Genomic DNA, 22,739 nt, shown 5'->3' with positions numbered 1-22,739 from the left:
TCAGTTGGTTGAGTGTTGTCCCGTGCACTGAAAGGTCACCAATTTGATTCCTGGTCAGCACACATACCCAGGTTGTGGCTTCAGTCCCCAGTTGGGGTGCATACAGAAGGCATCCGATAGATCTTCCTCTCTCTCTCTCTCCCTCTTTCTTCCTCTCTCTCTAAAATCAATAAAAACATTAAAAAAAATAAAGTTCATATGTTATTATGATCATAAGCATTGGAGAGCATCTAAATCGTTGAGTCAGCATCAGGATTCTGGCGGGCAACTTTCAATAGCCCTGGTTAGGACATGTTGGGAAAACTGTCTCATCAGAATTTGTCTACTTCAATTTCAGGGAATCTTTATTGTCAGTTCATCAGATGGTGTGCAGGTCCAGTCAGGGCTAGGTGCTTTCTTTACATGTGTCACATGAATCCAGGCATGAGTTCCCTGGTGTTTGGTTACAAGGGTTGGTTAGCAGTACCTGATAGAGGCCTTTCCAGACAGACTGAAGAGAGTCTTTCTGGAGGTTACAAGGGTTGGGTAGCATTAAATGATAGGGGTCTTTCCAGCAAGGCTGAAGAGAATCTTTCTGGAGGTGTCTTTTCCAGTGGATGAAATCTCCAGGTTGGAAAATGTTCTGCTTAAGATCTTCGTCTCCCTGGAGTGCTCTGTGAAAACACTGATCTGTCAGAACATGGTTAATTTTGATAGAATCAACTAGGCCTTTACTATATTGAATTATATCTCTTTTCATTAGCTGTGGATCAAAAGAGGCAGGGACCAAGTGTATAGGGTGCCCTGTGATTATCTCAAAGGGTAAGAGTCTATGAATTCCAAAGGGGGTGGGTCTGAGATTTACAAGGACCAATAGCAATGCTTTCAGCAAAGGTATTTGGAGAGCCTCTACAAATTTTGTTAATTGAGTATTAATAATAGCATAAATAAAACTGAGAATTGAGGGTGGTAAGTGCAGTGTAAGTGTTATTGAAGCACCTGGCTGGTAAAATGGGTTCTCCAATCACTACGGAGTTCATGAGGGGATCCCAGGTAGGGATGAACTTTTCCAAAAGGATTTTAGCCACAGAAGAGACAGTAGCCTATGTACAAAGGAAAGTTTCAGTCCTTGGAGAAAACATACAGACCATGACCAGAACACATTTATATTCATGAGACAGCGTAAGCTGTATGAAATCCATTTGCCAGCCCTCAAATGGTCCATTAGGTAATTTAAAATGTCTGGGAGCAATGTGAGTAGGTTTCCCTGGGTTATACTTTGGACAAGTGGGACAGGCGAGGTAAGTGCATTTTGCAGCCTTATTAATATTTCCCCACCAATGTTGATTCATGAATGCTATCATTTTGTTAGTGGACCAGTGGTTTAATTCATGTATGGTAGTTAGGAGTGGGGATTTTAATTTTTGGTGGGATTGGGTTGCTATTTGTCTTGAACCAGAGCTTTCTCTTTTTATCAAACCAACAATTGTTGGATTTCCAATCTTGTTTTTCCTTCTCTGAGGCCAATTGTTGGGCTTCTCTAGCTAGTTTTCCTAAGTTATCATTTGGGAAAATGTGCTTTTGGACCATGACAGAGGCTTAAATGCTGTTGGTCCCTTTAAAGGCAGCATTCCTCATGAAAGTGTCAACAATGTGATTTTCCTTAGCTTCCAGAGAGTCAAATGTAGAATACCTTGGGATCTTAAGAGCTAAACCAGCAAGTAAAAGTATAGCATCCAATAATTCCTGAACATATGGGCCATTTTTACATTTTATTTCTGCTGGAAGTAAGGAAGTCATGTTGTTTTCACAACATTCCAAAACCATGAGCTACTCTAAAAGCATATCTACTATTAGTATTAAGTGTGAGAACTTATAATTCATCTTGGTCCAGAGTAACCAAAGGCAAAGGTTCCACTTTAGTTACATCAAAGGGTGTTGATATTGCATATCCAGCACAATATTTGCCATTTTCACCTTTTTAATAAGAACCATCAGTCAACCATGAGAAGTCAGCATTACTCAAAATAGTTTCCTGTAGGTCATCACTATGGGTCAGGAGGTGGTCCATCAGTGTTAAGCAGTTGTGAAGGACGTCATCAGTAATAGAGAGGAGAAGAGCAGCAGAGTTAAGGTTACAAAAATGTGAAAGAGCCCTGGTCAGGTGGCTCAGTTGGTTGGAGCAATGTCCCATGCACCAAAAGTTTGCGGGTTTGTTTCCTGGTCGGGGCATATACGCAGGTTGGGGGTTCGATCCCTGGTTGGGGTATGTACGGGAGGCAACCAGATGATGCTTCTCTCTCACATCAATGTCTGTCTATCTGTCTGTCTCTCCCTTCCTTTCTCTCTAAAATCAATAAAAACATATCCTCTGGTGAGGATTTAAAAAAAAAAACAAACACATGTAAAAGAGGTATGTGAAGAGCAGTCAACAAAAGGACTTCATAGGAGGTGAGTCAGGTGACTGAAAAAATGTTGAGTAGGGTGAGAATTCAGGAGAGCTTCTACTGCATGGAGTAGAAAGATAGTTAAAGGGTGTCCCACAATGATTTCTTTGGTGGCCTTAACTAAAAGGGCAATTGAGGAGACTTTGGAGGAAGAGCAAAGAAGCAAGTCATCCATGTATTGCAACAAAGTAGATCCCCTAGGGAACTACATACATATCATCCAGATCAGCCTTCAGGATTTGGGATAAATAAGAAAGGCTCTCAGTAGAACCCTGAGGCATTACTGTCTGGTGGATCGTTTTCCTTCCCAGTGAAGGCTGGTGGCTGTTGGCTAGCCTCATCAACTGGAATGCTGAAGAGTGCACTGCATAAGTCAATCACAGTGACAAGTTTACTTTCTGTTGGGATGGATGTTAGAGTGTAGGAGGGTTTGGAACAACAGGATTTCATGGGATAATGATGTTATTTATTGCTTGGAGGTACTGGACAGACCTACACCCTTGGGTTTTCTCACAGGTAAAAGAGGAGTATTACGGGAACTAGTGCAAGGGATAATGAGGACCTGAGTTTTGTAATCTGCTATTATGTGCTTTATACCTTGAAGGGCTCCTCTACTTGTGGGGTATTGATTGATTCTAGAAAGAGATTGTAAGGGTTATATCTGAATCTTGATAGGAGGAGGTGCACTGTGAATTCCACCAATATTAGTTAAAGATTTTGCCCATTCAGAGGGATGGCAGCTGAACCACTAGGGACAAATGGTCAGTGCTCCCAGATTCAGCTATAGTACTGTCAGAAATGGAGCATATAGTTTCCAAGGGTCATGTAATTCACCTGATTGGCTAATTTGATGGCTACTGTCAAATTGTAGATTTACCTCTTTTGGTAGAAAGAAATTCCAGCATGATACTGTTATAACAAGTCCTAATAAATAACTAGGAGTGGAGGAACTAAAGAGAAAATGGTGAGCATCTCTTAAGGGATTTTAGGTTCAAAGACAGGAACCTGTTGCGGTTTATTAGAGATCCCCACTATTTGAACTATTTTAGTACTTTGAGCCAGGAGCTGCTTTACAGCAGTGGGGTTGACCACTGAGAGTGTGGCTTTTGTGCCAGTAAAGACAGAGAGAACCCTGGCCGGTTTGGTTCAGTGGTTAGAGCATCAGCCTGAGGTCCAGGTTCGATTCTGGCCAAGGGCACACACCTCAGTGGCAGATTCGATCCCCAGCCCCAGTTGGGGCATGTGAGGGAGGCAACCAATCGATGTGTCTCTCTCACATTGATGTTTCTCTCCACCCCCCCTTCCACTCTCTCTGAAAAGCCATGGCAAAAATATCCTCAGGTGAGGGTTAAAAAAAAGACAGAGATTCATTCTCAATCTGGAGAGTTGTTTCTCTGAGCCCAATAAGAGGAGGATTGGAGGAGCTCCTCTAGTTTCTCCAACTCCTGACAGTGGGAATTAGGACACTGGAAGGACTGGTTAGAAGGCTGAAGGTGTCTGAAGTGCTTAAATTTGTGACACTTTCTTTTCCGGTGCCCTGGTTCTTTGCAATAACAGCAGAAACTAAGAAGTTTTTTGCTTTTGTATAGGGACCTTCATTTGCCAGAGTTGAAAATTAAGAATTTTAGTGGTCTTTCTTTCAGGTCACTCATCTAGAGTGAGCAGGCTGATTTGCCTGGCTCAGTTGGTTGAGTGTCATCCTGTGCACCAAAGGGTTGAGGATTCGATTCTCAATCAGGGCACATACCTGGGTTGCAGATCCCATCCTGGTTAGGGTGCAAACAAGAGGCAACCAAATGATGTTTCTTTCTTTCATTGACATCTCTCTCTCTCTCCATCTCCCCTCATCTTTCTCTAAAATCAATAAAAATCCTCAGGTGAAGATTAAAAAAGAAAAAGAAAAGAATGTCTGTGCAGGAAGCATCATATGATTAGTAAAAAAATAATTGTAGAGGAGGAAAATTTATTGTTCCTCTGTCCTTCTGAGTTCTTAGCTGAAACCCCTGAAATAAAAGACAGATTAACAAGAGAAAAAGAAAGAGTTTATTAACATGTATACCTCATGTACACATGGGAGATACCAAGGGAAAAGAGAGTAAGGCAAAGAAATGGCTTTAGAATTCAGGATTAAATACCATCTTAATACAGAATGAAGAAGGAACGTAGGCCTCTCAGGGGTGAATAAATGATTTTAGGAAAGATGAATGGGTCCTAGAAGATTAAATGAGAGGTATGAAGTTTGTGACAAAGTTTGTCTGGATGTGGTAGACACTTCTAGTCTCCTCTCTTGTGATAAGAGTCAATTTCCCCTGGTTGATGAAATTCCATAGGGGAGTTTGGAAAAAGCCCTTCTCTATGACTACTATTTTTCAAGTGCCTACAGTTCAAAATAATCAATATACCATAGTGGCATGTTTTGAGATGGCATATTCTTCACCTTTTATAAATGATAATGGATTTAAAAATTAATTTTTAAAATAGCTAAAAGAAAATCTCAAAGGAAGAGAAAAGGTTGCAGATGAATTTAGATTAGCCTTTTAAATAATTTTTGCCCAGCCGGGTGTGGCTTTTGAGCATTGACCTAGGATCCAGAAGTTCGAGGTTTGATTCCTGATCGGGGCACATGCCCGGGTTGCGGTCTCAATCCCCAGTCAGGGAACCACCCAGCATGAGCTACACAGCTATCTGCAGATGGCTGTTACTTGTGCTAGGCTTTGAAAGTCTAAGCTGTGAATCAAGGCAGGCTGCTGCTAGTTCCAGGCATGCCACTTAGAAAGAGGTATGGGGCATGCCAAGGCCAGATCGGGGTTTGTGAACCTTTCAGAAATTTTAGGAAAGTCCGCAGCATAAGCCACAACAAGCCATTTGTATGGAAAAGTCACTGGAAACAACCTGAGTGGGCCCGAAAGTTGGGGGTGCGGATCTCAGGAAATCACCAGGGCAGAGGTGAACAGTGTTAGCCTGGTTGATGGGGACGCAGATATGGTGCCCCTCTGCTAAATCTGTGGGGGTCAGGGTTTAGCAAAGGAACAATGGCCTCTGCCAGCACTTATGTCTGGGAAAATTCCCTCTCCAGCCCTTACCCCAAAGCCGGACAATTCAGTTCCTTTCTGTAGGTCTCTGGTGCCTTTTGAACTGCTGCCCCAGTCCTGGGGCTCAGAGCAAATGAGTCCCAGTAAGTCTGTGCATAGGCCCTTTAAGAGGAGTACCTGGGACTCCAGTAGCCCTGTCTCACTCAGCTACAATCCCCCTGGTTTTCATAGCTAGAGGTTATGGGACTTCTCTTCCTGGCACTGGAACCCTAGGGTGGGGGGCTTGGTGTAGGGCTGTGACCCCTCTCTCTTCAGGGGAGCCTCTGCAGCTGATATTTTCCTCCTGATTTTTAACCACCACACATAGATGAGGGGACCAGCCTATTCTGAGTCTTCGCCCCTCCTACCATTCTCTATGTAGCTTCTTCTTTATATACTTAGTTATAGGACTTCTGTTTAGCTAGACTTCAGGTGGTTCTGAATGATAGTTGTTTTATAGTTTAGTTGTAATTTTGATGTGGCTGTGGGAGGATGCGAGTACCACATTTACCACCATCCTGACCGAACCAATTTAGATCAATTTCTAACATAATCCAAAAGAACTAAGAGAGAAGAAAAAACATAGAAGCTAGAATAAAATAAATTTAAACAACTACGAACAAGCAAAGTTAAAAGTTAAAAAAAAGAAGAGAGAGATGGAGCTCCTGTAAAAGAATATAAATCAGAATAAATTTTTATAGTAGTAAAAATAAAACGTAGAAAAGTTTTTAAAAAATAAGTCTCCAGTAAGGTGGCTTCCACCCTAGGAATAAAATAGAAGTGTATATTTCTACTACTCTTTGTTCATTTTCCAAATCCTTAGATCCTTGACAGGAAAAAGAATCAAGGGGCAAAGTGTTGGTTTTTTGCTTTTCTCCATGCCTGGCCCTAGCTACTTGAGTATTCTTTATAAAGCCCACGAATATGAGAAATAAACTTTTTAGCAGACAATCACAAGTGAACATGGTCAGCCAGACTCCTTGGTGGGCTTTGCTCACCAAGAGCACAAAGGAGCAACCAGATTTATTTTTAAATTTATCTTAGGGAGCCTTTATTTTAATGGAGTTATTTAGTTCTTACTAGCACTCTATGTTCTGTGAGTATAGAACTATTTTCTTTTTGAGAGTAACTATCACACTTAGAACTGTAGTGGATATTTAAATAGCTAGAACAGATGAATTGTATTTGCATATTATTTCTATATTGCTGAAAGAGTGTTGTAAATGAATTTAGCACCATGGTGTTAAGAGACTAGAAAAAGAAACTTGGGAATCAATAGATTATTATCAAGGTAAAGGTACATATTCCCCTGGTGACAAATTCTACCTGTTCTAGTTTTTATTATCCTTAAGATAGTGCTCTATTTATTTCATAAGTACAGAAGTTTTAATTGGATATGTCATGTTTCAAAGACAAAAGAAATGCCTAATTCACTCTAACAAACTTGTTAGTCACTGTTTATACCAAGAGGATTTCTACTCTACAGAGAATAATATTGTTTTCCTTTTCCTTTGTTGATAAATCAAAGTTTTACACTGACCTACAGCAGCCAAGCATACTTTAAAGCAAAATCATTTCAGTCTATCACAGATATGTTTCCTTTTAGGTTTATGCATTCTTTTTTGCCCCCTTTTTTATTGTTTAAGAAATATTTTATCCCAAAAATAATTCAGTAAGAAAATGTTAAATTTGTCACAGTTACTTATCTGATAAAAGAAAACCTATTTATAGGTTTTAATGTATTTTAATTTTAATAATATTAACTGAAGTTTTATGATTTTTATTAAAGCGACTATGTTGCTTGTATATTAGTCAAATGCATGGCAAGGATAGGAATGATTTCTAGAAATAACTTCATCCATTACCTGGGTTTTTATTTGTTATAAAGTCACAGTTTTTCTGGAAATGTGGTATTTATGGTTTACTCTGCCCAATGCATGATCTTTTACTCAAAAAAAAAGGGGTGGTGGGGGATGTTACAAATTCAGTTCACCCTAATTCTGCTACTGTTTGCTTTGTTCAGCAATCACTCTGATCCTGCTGGCAGGGAACAAGATCCAGAGAACAAAACTAGTAGTGACTTGTGTAGATAAAAAGGCAATGAATTCCGCTTTTAAGGCAAAGGGGGAATCTCTACAAAAGAATGAAAATAGGAATAAAAGTACAGTATTGTTAACCCGCAGATCTGTTGTACCTTTGAAAATCTTACACTGCAAAAAAAAAAATGACACTACAAAGATATATAATTATGTGACTGAAAATCCTAAAAAAGGTCAGCATTTATTTATTGGCCATATACTTGACAATAAAATAGACTAGGTTATTCATAATTGAGAAACAGTAGGAATCGTTTCCTTAAAATTACGGGACAGGGTTTTAGCAATATATGAGGTACCATAATATTATTTATTCTCTACCAGAACAACTCTGTAGATATGGTGAAGAAGATGGGGTCAGGAAGAGTACTCCAGAGAAGAATGGGAAAGAAATGTCGGAGCGGACATTACAGAAGGTAGTCTAATCTGTAAGATATTGAGCTGAGCAAGTTAAATCTGAATTTTAACATAAAGGATTATATTTTAAAACTAGGGCACATGAACTTAAACCTTGTGTGAATCCTTAATTTAAATTCATAATTCAAAATTATTGACTTGCCAAAATGGGGTAAAAAAAAATCAATGTTCATGAAATAAATGTGGAAACACTTGTGCTTCTGTTGACATAGATTAAAAATATTTGCCAAGATGAAAGGAAGAGAATGACAACAATAGAAATTACAAAAATTTGCACTATGTGTTTATTAGTTATAACATGGCAGTTTTACTTTAAAATGGGACATATGAAACTGTACGTTGCACTTTAGCAAGCATACAGATTTACAATATTTGAACTAAAAATATGAGACAGTTTTAGCTTCAGCACAGTAAAACAGTACTATAGTGAGTCATCTCATTTTGGATGAAAATTTATACCCATATGATTTAGTATAGTTATCCCTGTTTTAATAGAATCATCTGTGTAAATAAACCCTGTAGTTACTTTACATCATGCCTATCATTAATAGTAAAATGTTTAAAGTCTTTACATTTATATTTATAATTTATACTTAATTTATATTTTTGTGAATAAATATATTGTTATCAAGTTAAATTAAGTGAGTTGGTTGCATTTTAGCAGTTTTGTTATTGTTAAAAACAAAATGTTCTTTAAGTAGGTTTATTCTTGTAACTGTCACTTGGCTACACAATGCTTAGATAAAGCTGAAATTGTACAAATATATACACAAAAATATGAATGTGGCTACTTACATTTCTTACACCTGTGAATTGACTTGTAGGAAATCTAGTGATTTACAGCAGATGATGGGATTTCTTATACTTCTAACACTTGACATATGGTCAGGTAGCAAAGGCTGTCATTTCATTATTACTGAATGACTATTATCAGGTTAACATAATAATAGAGAATAAGATGCCCGGCCGGGCGAGGCTCAGCGGTTGAGCGTTGACCTAGGATCCAGGCGATTGGGGTTCAATTCCCGGTCAGGGCACATGCCCGGGTTGCGGGCTGCAGCCGATCAATGACTCATCATTGATGTTTCTATCTCTCTCTCTCCCCCTCCTTTCCTCTCTCTGAAGTCAATAAAGTTATATTTAAAAAAATAATAATAATAATAGAGAATAAGAAATGCTCACATTTATTTATCTTATGGTAAAATGACTACTTGAAATAATGTATACACTACCAGTTAGAATGTTATATACTTTATCCTAGCTTACCTCTTATTTCAAAATTATATTTTTGTTTGCCAGGTTTTACATAATTTTTATCTCTATGGATATATATAGTAAGTACTATGCTACTACTTATTGCTTTGGGGTAGAAATCCACGATTTCATTCCAACTGCCATAAATGACTACTACCATAGTGTATTCAGAAATCCATTTAAGTCCTAAAAAGTCAACTGGAATTATTTCATTGGACAATATGTCAAATTAACATATAAATTTGTCACTTTAAAAAAATATTAACCTAATGCAATTATATGAGTCATGACTTAACTCCTTTTAGTTGAGTTTCCTTATTTTAAAAGGATGTAGGTTGTGGGGGTCTCCCTGGAATGTGCCACCCTGGAATGCAAATTAGTTCAAGCTGAAATCAATTAAAGCCCAACAAACTCATGAAGAGAGTTTTTGTTAGTTTGCTTTTGTTCTTTTACTCCCTCTTTTCTTCTTAAAGAGATTCAGATAGAAAAAAGCTGTTTCAGGAAGGGAACCCTAGCATAAGCATCTTAGCATATTCACTTTAGCACATATGAATTAAATATGGTAGTCAAGAGGGATCCATGCAAATCCCTGTTCACTAAATTTCCCTCTGTCCCATTGTTTCTCAGTTGCCTAGCAAGATTGTTTTTGCCACTATCTCAGCTACCTATGAATTACCTGTTTCCCCTTTGAAATCCCTAGCTCCTCTCGCCTTTCTCCTTTGTCCAAAATGACACATATAACTCATTTTGCCCTACTGTCTTTGGAATTTTCATACCTAAGTAAATTAATTCTCCATGCACAAGTATTAAAATTTGATTTTCTCCTGTTCATCTGTGTCTGTTTGATCATTAGCCCAGCTGGAAGCACTTAGAAGGTGGGAGGAAAATATTTTTTCACTTCTCCGTAACCTATATGAAACTTATTCAAAATGGGTTTAAAAGAGTGTAAAAACATGAAATCAATATTTGTGCATAGCAGAAATGAAACCTATAAGTAGGTTATTTTAAAACAATATATTAACATCACACACTGTAATGGAATGAGTTGTGTCCCCCCACATTCTTATGTCAAAGTCCTAATCCCTAGTATCTCAGAATATGAACTGAATTTGGAGATGAGGGTCTTTAATGAGTTAAGTCAAAGGGAAATTATTAGGGTTTAAGCTACCCAGTTTGTTGTGCTTTTTCATGGCACCCTAGCAAAGTACATAATACACACACTTCACAAAGTTATGTACTTTGTTTGGAAAGGAGCCATCTTTTTGGTAAATCGTCATATGTAATATTTTTAATCTGCCAGAGAGGTGTTATTATTCCCATTTCACAGATGAAGAACTAAAGGTAAAGTAGGTTAAATATTTTGCCAGGTAAAGCAACCTCAGGAGGAAGTGAGACCCAGGCTGGACTCAAAATTAAATTTCCACTGGACCACACTGTTTTTAATTAATATTTTTATACTACCACTGTCAAAGTCAGGTTTTATTTAAAAAGGCTTAATTGATTATTTGTATAAAATACGTTTTAAAAAATACAGTCTATCTTACATCACCCTGGAATCTAACATACTAAAATATTTTTAAACATATTTATGACAAGTATACTGTTTTGGGCAGTGACTCAAGACCACAGAAACTGAAGAGATATAAATAGTGACATTCCTTAATTGTTTGTAGTAGTTTTTAGTAAATGGAAAATAAAATTTGGAGATAGAGTGATTTGAAAGAAGTAAAAAAGTTTCAGCCTGAGTTCACGTATTTTTAACAATGTATTTTTGGTCACATTTTCCAGCTCTTCAGTTATGTATTTGAATTGAGAAGGAACAGTAGAATTATTTTTTACTGAAATATTTAGAGGTCTATAATAGCCTGGTACAAACTTTTTCATATACCTCTACTCCAGGTTAAGAGTAAGCCCTGTAATTACATAGGTCCAATAGTAGGTGAGTATAACATACTATGGAAAAAAGTGATTAACATTCACTGAGATTCTACATATTGTATTAGGAAATATTGGTATTCTAGGGCAGGGTATCCAAACAGTGAATGACGGTTGAATTAAATGAAGGGTGTTGGACTCACGAGAGGAATGGAGCCACAGAAGAATAGGTAAATCAAAGATGACTTAAACTCATGTTTAGGAAATAATTTCACCATCATGAGTAAAGCCCAGTAAACTGGAAGCTTTAAGAATGTGCATAAGTTTCATCTTGTATATTTCTGGAATATTATTGTTTTCTCCTTTGAAGAATATTGTTCCAAAAGTAAATATCGGTTCATACCATTTTTCAATTATTTAGGTTTCTTGCTTAACTCAGTTTTTTTCTTGACTCCAGTTCTTTGTTCATTTTCCATATACAGGGTGGGGCAAAAGTAGGTTTACAGTTGTTCATATGGGAAATAATATAATAATAAATAATATAAGAATAAACTCTGTGTTTCACATACAATTGTAAGCCTACTTTTACCCTACCCCATATAGCTGGGTAACTCTTCTTCCCCTATATGGTTTGTGTAACAGTGGGAGGGGCAAAAATCCTGAATTTGAATCCCAGTTTAAACCAGAAAATATTTACCTCTATGGTACTCAACTTTTCAGAGCCTCCATTTCCTCTCCTGGGAAGATAACTGTTGGCTCTATTTATCTCACATGTTGAGACAATCAGAAGAGGTCATGGTATAAATCTCTTTTATAAATGGTAAAATTTACTTTCCAAACAATAGTGATTATTTTTCAAGATTTAAATTGAAATCAACTCCTCATTGGAATTCAAGGCTTAGAATTAATTGCTCTTTCTTTTTCCCCATACTTATGGCACTTAGGTCCTATCCTTTATTAGATTTATTTATGCAAGTGTCTTTCCAAATAGTTTTTGAAATTTTTTAAGGTCAGGATGTTGTCATTTTTGTGTTTTTCGATGAACATTGTTTATTGAAATATATGAAAAAATTTAATTCATATGCAACCTTGAAATAATTATAAAGTTAGGCTTTTTTTGGTAAAATGTTCTTTTACTGTGTAAACTGACTGTTTAGCAATAAGCATCCTTCATAATTATTTCATATTTAGGCCATCAGTTTTTCATATGATTAATAAATATTGAAGAAAAATGTTATTTTATTAATAAAGTTTCTCTATGTAATAAAGTTTCTCATGTTTTGTGTAAATTGTTTTTCTCTGAAAAAATTTTTTATTCACAATAAGTAGACTTTATTGCCAAAGCACTTAGGATCTCAGAAAGCTCTGCTAAATTCATTAGCATACTTATTTCTGTGTCACTTTGTATAGAATTTTAACTTCTTTTACCATCTGTCCTTTATTCCACAGATATATTATTACATTTTAGAATGTATTGCATTTTAGAACATACCTGAGAATTTTAGAAATTAAGTACTTTAGATTTATATTGTCCTGCTTAATGAAATTTTATTTACTTAAGTAAGAAATGATAATTAAATACAATGGATTATGGTTTGGGCTTTTAAAAGAATAAACGAACCTCTTCTGTTTAGGTCATTGAATTGGAAAATCGGCTAAAATCTTTTGAGAAAAGGTCGAGAACATTAAAAGAAGTGAATAAAAAATTAACAAAAGAAAATGATTTCCTGAAATCGCTCTTAAAACAGCAGCAAGAAGAGGCAGAGAACAGAGAAAAAGAGCTAGAACAGCTACAAAAGGGGAGTAAAGATGTAGAAAAAGACAAAGCTCAACTTCAAGTAAAAATCAGTGAGCTGGAGAGAGAAGTCACTTCCCTAAGGAGACAAGTGGCAGAAGCTAATGGGTTGAAAAATGAAAACGAAGAGCTGATGAATTCAATGGAGAAACTGCAGCATTCAATAGACAAAGCTAAATCTGAGGTGGCCACCACAGAAGTGAGATCTGGGCAGTATGATTGTAAAACAACCACTACCAAGGTTAAATTTAAAGCCGCCAAGAAAAAGTGCTCTGTGGGTCGTTACCACACTGTTCTCAATCACTCCATCAAGGTTATGAGCAATATGTTTGAGAACCTCAGCAAGGACAAGGACTGGGAGGATGTGAGTGAAAGCAGGTAAGGCTCTCATTAATTTAGCTCTGTGGTGGGGACACTGTGCATATGTAAAGCACCAGCAAATGGAGATTGAATTTCAACTACTGTCGATTTGGTATTCAGAAAAAATACTGTCAGATCCTTTGAAATATCTTGGGAGGTCTTGTTCTGAGCTTATTGACTGAAATTTGCATGCAAAATTAGCCACAACTGCATGAGTATTTGAATAGGTGCCAGGAAACCCAAAAGAAGGCAATGCTTGATTTCTTTCAGTGATGCTATTTTCATGCAGTCATGAGGCTTGAAATTGACAGTTTGGCAGGTTGATTTAATTTGCTGGCCCTTTGCATATTCACCACTGACAGCTAAGGATTCCCAGGCAAGCCTACTAAGTCGGTTTAGTTATCTTGTGACATGCCAACCTGGGAGGAGAAACATTTTTCCCCCTTAATTTAGTTAGATAAATTTTGAATGACCCATTTCAGCTTGTTACCAGATGTCTACAAGCTGTTTAACATCCTTTAAATTAAGAACCATCTTCACTAATTATTTCATGTATGTGTTACACAAAGTCATTGTACTAACTTTAATTGAATGGTGGTTAAAATTTAGTTCTTTAAAGTTATAGCTCTGCAGATTCCTAGTCTTAAGTTATATAACTCCTGGTGAGTAGCAACAGGAGAATGCTAAAAATCTAGAATATTTTTTTCCCTTATCCCTGGCTATACATTCATATGTGCACTTGAAGTACATCAGTAACCACAAAGACAAATGGATAATAGGTACCTCTTATAGACTTAAATAGAAGAGAAGTTTAGTGTTGCCAGAATTGTTAATAGACAAATTGAAATTTTTTTCATAATTCTGATACTGAACAAAGTGGGGGTCCTCCTTCCCACTGGATGCTGCTGGGGATGGAATTCTTACCATATCCCAAGAAAAAGAATTTTCTGAGACACACAGGAGAATGAGTGATTTTTATTTGTGTTGAATTAATTCTCTGGGCTTCCAAAGTCCCATTTCCCTTTGTCCAGTCATAAAAGAAGTGTAGCTGGGGATTCAGTAAAGCGAAAATCAAAGCCAGTGTCCAGAGTTTCCTTTCTATGTTGGAGCTGGGTCCAGTTTAGCATCAAGCTAATTACAGTCCATTAGTCCATTGTGTGTAGGGTCCACGTGGCTGTGCGTGAATGCAGGGAAGCAGGAGCAAAAGAGCCTGACAAGCCCAAAGTCACACAAGTCTTAAGAGAGCCCAGAGTACAAGAGATGAGTTTCTTTATTCAGGGAATTAAGTATTCCAAATTTCCACAAGCTTGTATTGGCCACACCCATTCTGGACAAAGATCTTTGTTCCCAGGCACCTTCCCTAGTCATCCCAACTTTACTGGGCATGCGTCTATCACCTCTTTATTGAACCCCTGGGGAGTGTAAAGTTGTAGCTTCCTGGTGAAGCTGTCTAAATGACATGCCTGTAATATCTGGCCTTCCCTTTGCTCCTTTCCTGTTATTAATAGCTAGCTAATTACAGCAGTATCAATTCTGTCTTGTTTTATAATGGCATATATTCCTTTTATTTTCCTAAGTATTTTTGTTTTTATTTTTAATTAATTTATTTTTATTAAAATCTTTTTTTTTTCTGTTCAAAATATTACAGATGTTCTTTTTTCCCCTTGACCCCTTCCACCCCACACTCACTCTTCACTCCTAAGTATTTTTTATAAGTCCTGAGTAATGGTCTGTTTTAGATTTAGGATTTGAGGGGTGGGACACAAAAAATATAACTTTATTCCTACCTTCTAAGTTCTATCTAGGCTAATAATCAAATTAATATAGACAGATGAACAGGAGAAAATATTCAAGATTTATTACTATAGATGTACATGCCAGGCATATCATAAGATATGAGACCTAAAATGCATTGAGCAGTTGAGGCATATGTGCTATTCCGGACAACAGAGAAATGGGGCAGGGGTCTGGGATTCCAAAGGAAGTATGTAATTAACAGGTAGGAGAAAGAGCAAACATATGGTCAACAAATTTTTGCTGGGCTATCTGGAAATAGTGGGACACAAAAGGAAAGAGACTTTGCTAGATTTCTTCCTGTCTGCCACATATGTGCTAATTCATATGTGCTAAGGTGAATATTGCTAAAGTGAATATACTGAGGTTCCCTTTTTGAAGCAGGTTTTTAACCTGAATTTCTTTAGGCATAAAGAGGGAGGGTCACAGTTTCTTTCTGAGTCTTTTGTTTCTTAATAAGCACCTTAAAATCAGTATCACAAAAGACACATTTTGGGATGACAAAACTTTGGTACCCTCAGGATGTCTCTAGATAGTTTTCTTAAGCATAGACATAGAACTGAAACTTATCTTAAAATGTGGTTCTCAAATTAGTGTGCATATTAGAATCACTCAGGGATCTTATAAAAATTCCAAAGCTCAGGTCATACCCCAGTACAATTCAATCATAAGTTTTTGAGTGGGATACAAGCTTCAGTATTTTTTAAGTTCTCCAGCCGATTCCAGTATGCAGACAAGTTTGGGAACCCCTGTTTTAAGTGATCATTGGGTCAAGCAACCTTGTCATCATCAGGTAAAAACTCTCAAACAAACTTAAGAAGGTGAGGAAGAAGGACCAAATCTGCATTTTCACTGTGTGTGACCTCTTCTAAGGTTTTCCCCGTTCTCAAAAGCAATTAGAGATAAGTACTAGTTAGCTTAAAACCCACTAAGCATTTATTTGTGTCTTCAAGGATATTCTAGTTTCAGCTACCAATGATACCTCACCCACTGGGTACTGCCACACTCTTCACGATGTAGTGTCCACTTTACTCATGTGTGAGCATGTCTGTAGAACAGGCACATGAAAGTTGAATAATACATTCAGTTCTAATCTCACCATATTAGTGCATGTGCAGAAGGTCATTTTGTGAGATATATCACACACTACCTCTTAAAACATGGGTTGTCATTTAAGTTATTTAGCAGTGAAACTCAATTTTACACTTTGAGGATTAAGTGTTACATTTCTTGCCTGACAGAATATTCTTAGGAATCATTCAGCTGCAAAGAATTCTTCAACAATTAGAAATCCTGCAGTGGAGCCTAAGGACTTCAAAACATTCAATTTCTTTCAGCTTTTCATAGTCCAAAGTATAAGAAATTGACTTGGATACTTAGAAAAATAGAACATTGTCTTTTTATATAAATATATTACATAATATAATTATTACCTTATTAATATTTATTTCCTATAATTGCATAATATTACAAGAGCATACTATCAAATGAAAAAAAATAATACACTTTAGTAATGAGTTTGAAGTCCTTTACTCAAGGGACAACAATTCATGGACTAGGGGATTACAGAGCCTAGCAAGCAGTGGAGCACTCTTCCTGAGGGAATTTTGACGAGAGAGTTTTGTAGAGCATTAGAAGAGGCAGCAAAGGAACAGGGCATGATTGGCTAGGGAGCTGAGCATTTCCTAATCAGGCTAGCACATCTTATTTTCCAGGGTAAGGTAAATTAGCTAAAGCTGAGTTAGAGGAGTGTGATTGGTATGGGTTAGGTTTCCTTGACAGAGAAGTGTGGGACAGAAAAATTAATTTTCTTTCTACCCTTCTAAATTTTTCTGGGTGGACTAGTAATCAAATTGACATGAGACAGATTAGCAGGATAAAATGACTAAATCTATTATGTATGTACATACTGGGGTTCCATATGAATATGAGGGTTGTAGTTTAGGACTTCAGAGGGGAGAGAGGCAGTTCACATGGAGATAGAAAAGCAAATGTTTGGTAAGTAAATGTTTGATGGGTAAATAAATGTTAAAAAGATATTTAACAATGTGACTCAGAGAGGACTTTGATCAAACTGGCCTTGCTAGGTTCCTTCCTGTGCATCACACACTAATTCATATTAAACTGTAGTTATCTATGATTATATCTCCCTTGCTGGAGGAAGTTCTCTATGTAAATTCTTTCTGGCAGTAAGAGGGGAGTTCAAAGGTTTTTCCTGAGTCTTTTTTTTTTTTTCCTTGAAAATAACTGGCTTAAAATAATTCCAAAATATTCCAAAAGACATATTTTGGGGTGGCAAACTCTGCTTTCCTTCAGAGGCATTTCCCATAAGCGTGGCTAACTTAGGTTTAGATTTCTGACATGCGCCCCCCTCCCCCCCGGGGCATCCTGCATCTTGTGGGTCTCAATATCCAAATTACCTTTTATCAGTGTCCATTCAGTAGTGGGTGATAATCAGGAGTTGTTGTTAATACCTTAAATTAAAAAAAAAAACAATTTCAACAATGCATATTTATCTCATTTGTGGATCATATGACACTGAAAGGGATGGAAACTGTTTTCTAAAATAGAACCAAAATTCCCAAAGATCTCAATGGACTGGGAAGATACAATTATACACAAGACTACAGGGTTCTTGGCTATAAAAGGCTACTTGCTCAACTATACAATGGGAAAAATATAGGACTTTGCAACACGGTACATAAAAATATTTTATGAGACTGTTAAATCCTGTATGAGTCTACAGTATAATATACATACCAGAGAAGCTTACACAATTTTAGTGTGCACCTACCAGGGTTCTACTAAGTACTTCTTGTAGTACACTTGCAATATGAAATTAATTCTGAAGATAATGCTCCTTCAAATAAGCTGGAGCACATTCAAGAGTCACCAGGGTGGGAAAGCATCTCAAAAGCATTTATATTGGAAATCGGAAAAAAATAGGGCTGTTTTTCTTTGAGATGTCTCAAGCACCATATAACTATATTTAAATAGTTAAAAGATCATCCATCTAACTGTGTTTAAATAGTTAAAAGATCATCCATGTGGAAAAGGGATTGGATGGACTTGTATGTTCTGCTCAGCCTCAGTGCTTCTAATCTTCCTTACTTTATGTTTTCTCTTTGACATGCACTATTAGCATACTATATTTTTTACTTCTTTTTGTTACCTGTCCCCCCTTATCCCACTAGGATGAAAACTACATGAGAGCAGGGATTTTTATCTACTTTATTCACTTACTACTTTATTTTATTGAATGATGAATGGCCCTAAGAGATTATAGTGGGATAAATGGGTGAAAGCCTTAGGGTTTCACATTTTGTTCTAGAGAAAGGGACAACTTGGCTGGAAGTGTTAAAGCTTTCTGGCCTGGCTCAGAAAGTAGTGAGTACTCCCACCCTGGAAGTGTTCAGACTTGTGCTTCCTGAGAAACACTTAGTAGAAATACTATAGAAGTGATGCTAGTATACATTTGGTACTAGATAATCTAATTTCTTGATGAGATTTTATAATTTTCTAAAACATATTTAGACTATTTTTCTTTCTTACTGCTGAGAACAGTAAGTGCTCAAGTTAAATTTACAGCTTTATATTCCAGTATGTGCTATGATATTATTTGGTCTTGAACTTAAAAGAGGTACATTTAACAACTCTTCTTGGGTTTTATATCTCCACTTTTTCCCCAAAAGCAGTGATTCTGAAACACAGACCTCTCAAAATTTGGGTACAATTATTGTAGAAACATCCCAGAAAATAAGTCCTATAGAAGATGGGAGAGACCAGAAAGAAAGTGATCAAACAGAAGACAGCCAAATGCAAGGAAGAAGTATTGTACAAACATATTCAAATGTAGATGGCAAGACCGGAAAGGTATATGACACATTTTTCTTAATTATAGCTATGTTTTTAATTGTATGCTTTATTATTTAAATCAGATTTTGTTGCCAGTGATTTAATTTGAATTCTTAAAAATTAACTTTTCTTTGAAATATGCAGTGCAGATACACACTTCTTAATATTTTCAACTCCAATTTGTTACTTTTTTTTTTTAATATATCTTTATTGATTTCAGAGAAAGAGGACAGGAGAGGGAGAGAGATAGAAACATCAATGATGAGAGAATCATTCACTGAGCCCACAACCTGGGCATGTGCCCTGACCAGGAATCTAACCCCAATTGCCTGGAGCCTAGGTTGACTCTCAACCCCTGAGCCATACCCGGCCGGGCTGTTACTATTGTTACTATTTTTTGTATAGATAAAATGGAAATAGATAGTATCCTCCTAAATATAAATCTTAAGGTATTTATATCTCAGCCAAAAAAAATTAAAGATGATAATAAGCTCATTATTGTTTTCAGGTATATGAAATATACCGAGTGTAGAAAATTCTGTTTTTTATTAGTATTTGTGATGATAAAGTTATTTAGTTTAACTAAATCTTTATATTTCTAGTAGTACCCTAATTTCCCAATGTGTTTTAAATCTTAAAAAATTAATGTTCAAAAAAAATTAGTGTTTTAAAACAGCTTACTCAATAATTCTGACTATGGATACATTATGTCATCAAGAGGTTTACCTGTTCAGTATAAATCAGTGAAAACCAGGAAAGATAATTTTGTTGTAAAAAATTGTCTTTTAATTAACCTATAGGGTTCTTTAAAAATAGGATCCAAAAGTGTTTATTTTTTGAGGTCTCACTATAACCTTGGAAGAAGTTCAAGGATGACAAAAGTCTATTTTAGTTACCACCAGAATAAAGTTCATATGAAGAATTATATGTTGTGTCTGCTGATTCATTGATTGGTTGATAAATAGATAAATTTTATAGAAATCTCTATTTTGCCACATATTATTTGGGTGGGAATTTTGTTTAGCTGTAGTCATTTACATGGAGCACAATGAGTTTGTAAGTAAAAGCAACTCATAGTCCATTCATATAATAAGAGAATATAGTATAAACTACTTTGAGTAAATCTCTGCACATTGTTTGCAGTCAGAAAATAAACATGGACCAAATTGTAGCAATTGTGTTTTGAAAATAAGAAATTCTCTATAACCCCTAAGAGAACTGTTATTTTAACTTTCACTTAATCACCAACTCCTTTTCTTTATCATTTTATCTCTCCTAAAATTATGGTTAATTTTGTCTGGTTTTGAATTTTATAGATTCTATACAGTATGTCTTCTTTTATGCAATATTGGATGGCGTTCATTCACTTTTATTATTGTATATTATACTTCATTATTTGACTGTACCTCAACTTATCCATTCTCCTGAATTTTGGGTTGCTTTAGTTTGGATTTCTTGCAAATAATGTTGCAATGAATATTCTTGTACATGTCATCTGTTGCCTCAGTGTGGACATTTCTGTAATGAAATACTAGGTTACTGCACCATCAGTTACTTTTTTCTACAATTTTAATTGATAAAGGTATTTTCCAAGTGTTGCACCAATTTGTTACACCTATTAGCAGACTATGAAAATTTTTACTGCTCCTCATCAACACTTGCGTGGTATGTTAGTGTTTCTCATCTCAGCCACTTTTGTATGTATGTTGAAGTATATCATTGTGGGTTTAATTTATATTTTCATAATTACTAAGAGGTATTGAGTACTTTCTCATGACTGTTGACCATAAGGAATTTTTTAGTAAATTGCCTCTTCAAGTCTGCACATTTTTAAAATGAGTTGTCTGTATTTTTCTTGTTTATTTGTAGGAGTTCTTATATATGCTATATATGAGTGTTTGGTTATATACATTGTAGATATCTTGCCCTACTCCATACTGTGCCTATTCAAGGCTCTTCCTAAAAATAGTTTTTTGAGGAACAGAACATTTTTTAAAAATTTAATTTAATTTTTTCCATCACCATTTATTCCCTCTACGCCTTCTGACACCTCCCTCACGCCCTACAATCATCACACTGTTGTCCATGTCCTTGAGTTTTCTCTCTTTTTTTTTTCTTTTTTGCTCAGTCCCTTCACCCCTCCCCATCAACCTCCCTCCCTCCAGAGCTGTCGCCTACTCACTATCTTTGAGTTGAGGAACAGAACATCTTAATCTAATGTCATCAACAGTAGAAAATAAAACAATCCAATTAGGAAATGGCGAACAAGAACAGACATTTCTCCAAAAAGGATAAATGGATGACAAATAAGCATATATATATATAAAGATGTCCAACAGTACTAACAATTAGGGAAATGCAGAATAAGACCCCAGTGAACCCTGGCTGGGTGGGTCAGTTGGTTGGAGCACCATTCCATACACCAAAAAGTTGTAGGTTCGATTGCCAGTCAGGGCCCATACCTAGGTTGCAGGTTTGATCTCTGGTTGTGGAGGGTACTGGAGGCAACCCATCTCAATGTTTCCCTCTCATCTCTCTCTCTTTTTCTCTTCCCCTTCTCCTCTCTCTAAAATCATAAAATGTGTTCTCGGGTGAGGATAAAAGAAAGACCCTGATGAGATACACATCTATTAGAACAACTAAAATAAAAAATAGTGACAATACCAAGTGTTGGCAAGGATGTAGTGAAACTGGATCTCTCATACATTTCTGGTGTGAATATAAAGTGGTACAGCACTCTGGAAAATAGTCAATAGTTTCTTTAAAAAACTAATCATATACTTACCATACAAACCAGCTATCTCACTCTTGGACACTTATCCCACAAAAATGAAAATTTATGTTTCCAAAAAAAACCTGTACATGAATGATTATAATAGCTTTATTTGTAAAAGCCAAAAATTGGCAACAACTAAAACTTTCTTCATGAGCTCAATTGTTAAACAAACTGTGATACATTCATACCATGGAATGCTATTCAGTACTAAAAAGGTACAAACTATTGATACACAATGTCCTAGCTTTGTGACCTCAGATTTCTCATCTTGAATTGGGACCTAGGCTTTCTTTCCTGTCTTCTGGAATTCTGTGTTGCTATTTAAATAGAATTTCAAGGTCACAAGGGATTATCAGTTGTTTTGTATTTTGTTGACCATTTTGTTGGTCACTTGTTTCTTGATTCCCGCGTTCACTTCATTTTTGGCCTCAGAATTTCTCATAGTATTTATCATGTTACAAAGACACTTTAACTGTGTTTGTTTCAATGTATGAGAATTTTTCTGAAGTGCTTCTTATTTTAGGTCTAGTTAATTTGATACCAAGTCTGGTGACTAATATTTAAATTTGGTAATGATGTTTTATATCGTTTTACGCTGCTGAGTAACAGCACTTAAATATTAATTGAATCTTAATAAAGCAATGAAACTTTTAAAAATATGTCTTATACTGGTTTCAAGGACAAGTTCAAATGAGACATTTCAAAAATATTTTGAGCGATGAAACATAGTTTAAAGGAAAGTAATTACTTCAAAAGAAAACCTATCTTAGATAGGGGTTTCTGGTATTTGTGTTAACAAATCAGTTTTATTACTTTAGAGCCACGCCTTATATATAATATAGTATAATTTATGTGTCCATCAACATAAAATATAGGGCTCATTGTCAAGGTAACATTGAGTCAAATTTATTTTTTCTTTTAATTTTTACTATAATTATTTATTTTTTCCTGAATTTAGATCTTTGAAAAAAATTTTCTTAAATAAGTAGTTTTCTAGATTGATAATGTTCCTATTTCCCA

At 36.0% G+C, this 22,739-nt stretch overlaps 1 protein-coding gene across 3 annotated transcripts in view; it reads left to right on the top strand.

Moving 5' to 3' along the window:
- Positions 1–22,739, top strand: part of CNTLN (centlein) — a 188,552-nt gene that overhangs the window by 109,551 nt on the left and 56,262 nt on the right. For 2 of the 3 annotated variants that reach the window (XM_087822644.1, XM_016214503.2), the window contains exons 14-16: positions 7,918–8,009; positions 12,774–13,312; positions 18,781–18,961. In XM_087822644.1, the coding sequence (XP_087678770.1) occupies positions 7,918–8,009; positions 12,774–13,312; positions 18,781–18,961 (812 nt within the window). The remainder of the gene's footprint in view (positions 1–7,917; positions 8,010–12,773; positions 13,313–18,780; positions 18,962–22,739) is intronic. The other variant, XM_087822643.1, reaches the window with a different exon arrangement.

Source organism: Miniopterus natalensis, chromosome 12, assembly GCF_054644295.1.
Source record: "Miniopterus natalensis isolate mMinNat1 chromosome 12, mMinNat1.hap1, whole genome shotgun sequence".
Classification (NCBI taxonomy): Eukaryota; Metazoa; Chordata; class Mammalia; order Chiroptera; family Miniopteridae; genus Miniopterus; species Miniopterus natalensis.
This window is presented reverse-complemented; position numbering and strand designations above follow the sequence as displayed.